Source organism: Bubalus kerabau, chromosome 1, assembly GCF_029407905.1.
Source record: "Bubalus kerabau isolate K-KA32 ecotype Philippines breed swamp buffalo chromosome 1, PCC_UOA_SB_1v2, whole genome shotgun sequence".
Classification (NCBI taxonomy): Eukaryota; Metazoa; Chordata; class Mammalia; order Artiodactyla; family Bovidae; genus Bubalus; species Bubalus kerabau.
In genome coordinates this window covers 61,943,997-61,952,215 of record NC_073624.1, presented here as the reverse complement: position 1 = coordinate 61,952,215, position 8,219 = coordinate 61,943,997, and the positions used below count along the sequence as shown (strand labels likewise).

At 38.3% G+C, this 8,219-nt stretch overlaps 1 protein-coding gene across 1 annotated transcript; it reads left to right on the top strand.

Annotated features, from left to right (window-relative positions):
• The first annotated feature begins 288 nt into the window (after positions 1–288).
• On the top strand, positions 289–7,762 carry SNRPF (small nuclear ribonucleoprotein polypeptide F). The gene is made up of 4 exons (XM_055576889.1): positions 289–448; positions 2,331–2,456; positions 7,008–7,072; positions 7,634–7,762. The coding sequence occupies exons 1-4, from the start codon at positions 446–448 to the stop codon at positions 7,698–7,700; spliced, it is 261 nt and encodes an 86-aa protein (XP_055432864.1). The 5' UTR covers positions 289–445; the 3' UTR covers positions 7,701–7,762.
• Positions 7,763–8,219: the final 457 nt, after the last annotated feature.

Below are 8,219 nucleotides of genomic sequence, written 5' to 3'. Positions count from 1 at the left end.
AGGCAGGCTCTTGACCGTCTGAGCCACTAAGGAAACCCCCACTAGCCAAGCTGGCGAGAAATCACGATCCCTCTACAGGGTACGCAACAAACCCTTGAGGAAGATGAGCATCTCACTGCCTGTTCTGCGTCTTGGGTACTCATTCTTCCGGCAGAGCGAAGTAGCTCGTTTTCCAATGGCCGCGCGCTACCAGGAAGGTACGCACCCGTTGGCTCCTGTGGTTGCCAGGAGACAGGCCACCCACTTCCTCCAATCAGCACGCATCTCTTTGAGTCCAATCACGGAAGCCAGAAGAGCTGTAGTCTGAGGTGAAAGGTCATGCTGCTATTTGGCGGCCATTTCTCTTAAAGGCCTGTGTGGTTACTTCAGTCCTGAGGATCGCACGAGAGTTGCGTCGGCGGCGAGTATCCTGCAGCATTTCCCCACTACCGCAGCAGCAGTCGCGATGGTAAGGAGAAAGAGAACGACCAGGGTTGCGCGTGAGAGAGAGGGAGGCTTGCCGGGCCTGGTGGTGGTTTTCGCGCGTTTCCCATTCATCCGCGTGAGGCGCCGCGGGCCCGGTGGCCGGCCCCTTTCTCCCCGCCCTGGTTGTCTGAGGTGCGCCCTCCTTCCGAAGCCCTGTCTTTCCCTCCCTAGGAGTGCTCCTGCCTCCTTCCTCTTCGTTTGAATCCGAGCCTGAGGTGTTCTTGCTGCCTGGGGCCCGGGGTTGGGGTAAAGATAAAGCGACTTTTCACGTTCCACTTTACACACTCCAAAATCCTGTTTCGTCCAGTGATGTTGGGAGGCCCTACAGCCCTTTGGAATACTGAGCCCAGCCTTTGAGTATTCTCAAGTAAATTTGTTCATTTAGCAAATGTTTACTGAGCGCCTGCTACCTGCCAGGGCCTGGGCCAGGTAAAGTTCTAGGTGCTTGGAATATAGGATGAAAAGTATTGATGCGGACCATGCTCTAGGTTAACTAAGTCGGTATGGAAGAAAGACATTAATCAAATAACGATAAATATGTACTTTCAAGTAATGTTAAGTGCTGAGAAGGGCGCAAACAGGGTGCTGTGAAGGCCTGCCATGGTACGTTAGAAGGGTGGTTACGGTGTGCATCTCTTGGAGGAGGGATTTAACCTGAAACCTAAGCGTTATGAGAATACAGCTCCTTAAAGAGCAGGAAGAAGTGTAAGAAGGCCCAGCTCAGGGATCAGGAGCACAGGCTCCAAGGCCTAGAGGAAAACCTGACCAGTTGAAAGAATTGAGAGCAGGCTGCAGCCGCTTGCAAGGATAGAGGTTCTGAGATAATAGGGTTGGGCAAGACTTCTTAGGCCTTATGAGGGATTCTGGATTCTACTCCCAAGTGCATTGGGAAGCCATTGAAGCATTTGAAGCAGAGATAAGATAAAAGTAATACTTGCCTTGTGGCTGGTAAGTTGGAGAAAGACAAGAGTGAAAATTGGAGACCCACCTGAGATCACTCCGAATATGTTTATTCTAGAGGAGTTCAGTAGCCAGGTTTCTTGGTTCTTTTCCTTCTTTGAGCTGATGAGTGAGCAGATGAGGAAAGGGAATAAAGTCTGAATTGATTGGGAATACTATTGGTTTGCTGAATAAACAAGTTTAGGGATTGCCTATAGGTAGGAGACACTGCAAGTCAAAGAAGAGCCAATCCTATCTCCTGGAATTCTAAGTGAAAAGCTGTGGAGCATGATCTGTCCCCTGCCTTCTCCTGTGGCCTCACACAGAACTAACTCCTATGTCCCAGAGATCACCTTATTGATTCACTATTCCCTCCTTTTACATAGGTAGCCCAGCCTGCCTAAATCAGCCCTTTTCCCTCTGGAAATACCTCTCATCCTTTAAAACAAAGGCACTACTTATTTCAGGCAATCCTCCCTTTGCTTTTAACCTGAGATTGTTTGGTATCCTTGTACGCAGCATATATCCTCTTACTACATTGCAAAATAATTGTCTGTCTGTATGTTTTGACCCTCCCACTGTGGGCTTCAAGAGAACAGGGACTATCAGCTGCTCTTTTTCCTTTTCCTTTTTTGCCTTTACCTTTGTTTCTTTGTGGCCTTGGAACAGTGAGTGATGTATATTAGGTATTCAGTGTTTCTTAAGTCAACAATGAATACTTCTGTAAGTTTTAATGGGTTGAAGATGAAATTGGCTGACTAGGTATTTTAATTTCTCTGAAGCTCTTCAACAAAAGTGAAAATTATGTAATAAAGTGAGAGGAAATCAAGAGTTTGCTTCATTTGGACACCGTAAAGTATTGATGGTTTAATAAAGAAGAGAATTAATCAAATTGGGTTCTTTTTTTGTTGTTGTTCTTTATGCAGAGTTTGCCCCTCAACCCCAAACCTTTCCTCAACGGATTAACAGGAAAGCCAGTAATGGTGAAGCTTAAATGGGGAATGGAGTACAAGGGCTACCTGGTGTCTGTAGATGGCTATATGAACATGCAGGTGAGCTGAAGAGTTATAAAGATCATTAAGTTGTATTTATTTTTCTTCCCCTGACTCCTCAGGTTTAGTGTGACTTACAAAGATACAATTCGTATAACTGACAAACATAAAGCAAAATTCAGGAATAAAGTCAAGGCCAGGGAGGATGCTGTAACTGTGATCACTATGTGTGAGATTGGGCACAGATTTCCCTCCTAGTGTTTACAAGTAAGAAGAGCTCAGACATTTAGTTCACAGTGCCATAAGACAAATACACTAGAGTGTACAGAAAAAGCACACATTTTTGCAGCACTTAGCTCTGAGAGAAACTTTTCAAGTGAAGTCTTTTGATGAATGCTAAATGTATAACATCAAAGTAATTTGATAAAAGCAGTTCTTGAGGGAGAAAACAGACCGAATTGATGAACTGACTATGTGTCTGTTAAATTGGCTACTGTAAATGTTTCGGCCAGGCTTTATACTTTGTGTTTAATTGTGATTTAAAAATGTATAATGTAAAATTTACCATTTTAATCATTTTGAAGTGTGCAACTCAATGGCATTAACTACATTCACACTTTTGTGCATCCATCACCATTATCCATTTCAAGAGCTTTTTCATCATCCCAAAGTGAAACTCTATGCCCATCAAACAAGAACTTGCCATTCCCTCTGCCTCCTGGTAAACACTATTCTTTTTGTCTTTATTCAAGGTACCTCATATAAGTGGAACCTTAAAATATTTGTCCTTTCATGTCAGGCTTATTTCATTCAGCATGGTGTTTCCAGGGTCCATCCATGTTGTAGCATGTATCAGAATTTCAGCCCTTTTTATGGTTGAAGTAATGTTCCGTTGTGTGTAGCAGTCCCGTAGTATCCTTGGGGCGTTGGTTCCAGGACCTGCCTGGTGTGCTAAACTCCACAGATGCTTGGAGTCCATAGTTGGTTCTCCATATCGTGGTTCTGCATCAGCTTGTCCATGCAGTTCAAATCTGTATTGTTCAAGGGTTGACTCTATATACCTCATTTTACTCATTCTTCTGTTGTTGAATATTTGAATTGTTTCCACCTTTTGACAATTTGTGAATAATGCAGTGAACATAGCTGCACATGTATCAGTTAAGAGTCTCTACTTTCAGTCTTTTTGGGTCTTATATCCAGAAGTGGAATTGCTGGATCATACGGTGATTCTTTAATTTTTTGAGGAACTGCCAGACTGTTTTCCATAGCAGCTGCGCCATTTTACATTCCACCAGCAGTGTATGAGGGATCCAATTTCTTAATATCACCAACACTTGTTTTCTGTTTTTATAATAATAGTCATCCTAATAATGTGAAGTAGTATCTCATTGTTTTGATTTGCATCTCCTTAATGATTAGTGATGTTGAGATTAGTGATGATTTATGTGCTTACTGGTTATTTACATATCTTGAGGAAAATGCCTATTCATGTCCTTTGGCCATTTTTAAATTTTTGTTGCTTAATTCTAGTAGTTTTCAGCCACTTTTTTGAAGAAAATATTTGAGGTTATATTTTCCTGAAGCACAGGTATTTATGTGACTGATTAATGACTGATGAATGAATTTTAAAGGGAACCTAGATAGGTGGTCAATCCAATCATGACTCCATGTATTCTATACTGGTTATGTTTTTAGGTGAATACTAATAGGAGCACTTATAGGCTCAAAGCTGAGATTTTCCTTAATTTAGAGTTTACCACCTGAACAGACCATGCTCAGGTGCCCAGAGTTCCTGGAAAATTATCTAAGCAGTAATCATTTACCAGGGCTATAGAAAAATTTGAAGACTATACCCATTGTGCTAAAAATGTTCTAGACATAGTGGTGATTAATTACACAAGTTTGTGAATATACTAAACATCACCAACTTGTACACTTGAAGAGAATTTTATGGTATAAGAATGATACTTCATTAAAAGAAAGGAATAAAAAAATACCCATCAAATATTTGGTTTTAGAAGTGATGTAGCTTTCTAGTGAACCAGCAAGAGTTATGAAATGTATCTCTGAGTCACTAACCACATTGGTGATGCTTTTTTGAGTTTGTTCACTGGCACGGAATATACTGGTGAACAAAACAAAAGTTGCTGTGCTCAAGAAGTTTATGCTTTAGTGATGGAAGATGGTTATATAGTGTGATATCAGGTAATGGTAGATGCTTTGAAGAAAAGGAAAGCAGAAATGGAATAGAGTGACAAGAGTGTACAGTATTAGAAGGGATAGCCAGGGAAAGCATCTCTGAGAAAGTAAATTTAAGCAGAGACCAGAATTGACTGAGTGCGTGAAGAATATCTGGTGAAAGTGAAAATCATTCAGTCATGTCCGACTCTTTGTGACCCCATGGACTATAGGCCATGGAATTCTCTAAGCCAAGATACTGGAATGGGTGGCCTTTCCCTTCTCCAAGGGATCTTCCCAACTCAGGGATCGAACCCAGGTTTACCCACATTGCAGATGGATTCTTTACCAGCTGAGCCACAAGGGAACCTCAAGAATACTGTAGTGGGTAGGCTATTCTTTCTCCAGCAGATCTTCCCGATCCAGGAATCGAACTGAGATCTCCTACATTGCAGGTGGATTCTTTCCCAACTGAGCTGTCAGGGAAGCCCTTTCTTGGGAAAGAGCATCCCAATTTGAGGGAACAGCAAATTGCAAAGGCTGTGTAACAGAAACATGCTTTTTCCGTTCAAGGCTTGGCAAGAAGGCCAGGGCAGAGTGAGTTAATAAGGGAAGTATGATAGTGAAGTTGGAGTGGTAGTCATGGAATGCCTTTTAAGTGATAGTAAGACTTTTGGATTTAATTAAAATATGATAATATACAAACAGCTCATACAGCCCAATTTAAAAAAAAATGGGCAGAATACCTAGACATTTCTCCAGAGAAAACATACAGATGGCTAACAGGCACATGAAAAGATACTCAGCATCACTAATTATTAGAGAAATGCAAATCATAACTACAATGAGGTATCACCTCACACTGGTCAGAAAGGCCATCATTTAAAAGTCTACAAATGATAAGTGCTGGAGAGGGTGTAGAGAAAAGGGAAGCTTCCTACACTGTTCGTCAGGATGTAAATTGGTACATCCTTTATAGAGAATAGTATGGAGGGTCCTTAAAAAGCTAAAATATAGAGTTAACATATGATCCAGTAATCCCACTCCTGGGCATATATCCAGAGAAAACTAATTCAAAAAGATACATGCACCCCAGGGTTAAGTCTTAAAGAGGAAAATGTAGAATCTAAAAAAATGATACAAATGAACATGTTTACATAACAGACTCAGAGACATGGAAAACATCTTTGGTTACTAAAGGGAAGGATGGAGAGGGATAAATTGGGAATTTGGGATTAACAGATAACACACTACTATATGTAAAATAGATAAACAAGGATTTCATGTATAGCACAGGGAACTAAAACTACCCTGTATCTTGTAACCTATAACGGAAAAGAATCTGAAAAATGTAACTGAATCATCTTGCTGTACACTCAAAATTAGCCCAGTAATGTAAATCAGCTGTAATTCAACTTAAAAAAAAAAAAATGTCGTAGAAGGCCTTTGAAGCATCATTGTATAATTTAGAAACCAGTTAAATGTTGGTGAACAACTGCTGCAAATAATCACTTTAAAAAAAAAGCTGGTTGATCTTTTGCATACAGAGCTAATTGTCGGCAGTAATTTCAGGCAAAACCATATCCTCTACGAGGTTATTTTTGTTGTCTAGAAGAAGGAATAGTATCCAGTAGCATTATTAATTCATTAACATGTTTTAACTACTTTATCTAACATCCGTTCTAAGCCCTGTTTTTCTTTCCCTTTGCCCACTTACCTAGTTAGTGATGGAAATTTGCCTGTTTCCTTTCCTGTTCATTTCTTTTCTGAGTCCCAGTAGCACTGATTGTGATTTTAATTCACAAGTAAAGTTTATTAACTATATGTAGAAGGAAAGCTAAACATTTTGATGTAAAGTTAGAAATTATAATAGAGTTCTCTAAAGTAACCATAAAGGTCACTCTTAATTATTTAACCTCTCAAGAACTTTTTTTTTCCTGTTTGTTAGCACATTATTTTTTAAAAATACTTATTCAGTTCTTTAGTTTGGTTGTTGAATAATATAAGACTTTTTGGCATTTTAATCATAGCTTTTATACCCATTGGGATCCTCAGTATGATGATACAGTGTTGTTACTCCAAGAAAAGTTACTGTCTAGTTCTTTAGAATTATTCAAGCTTATTCATAAATTGGAGACTTCCTATCATGTTAATGTTTAATAGAAAGAAATATACATTACTGAGAGATTTTAAAAATTGTGTTGAAACAAGCTTTATTATATATTAGTTCAACATCCATCAATGTTAACTTTACTTAATGTTCTACATGAAACCAAAAAGGACTACAGTAGTATTGGAAAGCTAATCTAATTATTGTAGATAAATGTACATCATTGGTACAGAAAGGTCTCGGTTAATAAGTTCTCTCACCAGTATTAGGTATATAATACTGTTTTCCTCTGGCATGATGATACATTTTCTTCTTATTTAAAGCTTGCAAACACAGAAGAATACATAGATGGAGCATTGTCTGGACATCTGGGTGAAGTTTTAATAAGGTAACAATGTCAGTAGTATATATAGGGAGTTGGTGATGAGCATTAGAAATACATGTTTAAATAAACTATTGGTGCCTCAATCTCAGACTTTTTTTTTTTTCTAACTACTATTAATTTAGAATAATATGCTACAGCTAGACTTCGAGAGTCTTGAAATTGTTAAACTTGTCAAAGCAGATTTAAATACTTCGGAGCTGTTCATTCTTAAGGTTTTCCTAGTGTGGCTATTAAACTTTGTAGCTCTTAACTGTGCCTTTTTCAGTGGTTTTAGTTGCAAGAACTTGATTTTTGGGTGGGTCTGTCTGCTGTTAGGTATTTGTATTATACTACTTTCTAGAACTAGCTTCACACCTCTAAATTCTAGTCATTTTTACAACCACATTGTATAAAAATAGTACTGTGTGCTCTATAACAACCAAAGGTAAATTTTTTTAAAAGAGAAATGATGTGTTGTAATTTTAGCATTAATATTTTTGTAATGAAAAAATCTAGTAATAGTAATAATTCAGATCTTACATGGTTTCTTGTTGAAACAACAAAATGGTGTCTTTCTGTTTACAGGTGTAATAATGTCCTTTATATCAGGGGTGTTGAAGAAGAAGAAGAAGATGGGGAAATGAGAGAATAGCATCTTTGGGGGGGAATTTTTTTATATATATTTGTATACAATAAAAATCTGTTTGGTTTTCAGTTTGACTGTGAGCGGCTATTCATATTCAGATACTTGCATATTCAGATGAAACAGTTCAAAGATTATTCACAGAACTAATACTTTAAAAGCCACCCAACTTTATTCAAGTTTGTTTTCATGTAAACCCAGTGCTGTATTTTTTTTTCCTATGAGAGAAATGTATTTATATGTTTTATAAATGTTTGTGAAAGTGAATTTCAGCCCTTGGAATTGTATATTAACCGAGACCTTTTAAAGTTATTTTTGAGCCACTTTTGACATATATAAAGTTAAATATTTTCTTAGAATGCATATAGATTGTGTTATTTTACTCAGTAGTCAATAAATTACACGTTAACACTATATCAGCGTAAGCTAAATGATACATACATTACAGCTAAAATTGAAACACCACCTGAAAATTAAAATAGTTGAGTATAGAACACAACAGAAATTGTGAAATCAAATGTAGGCTAA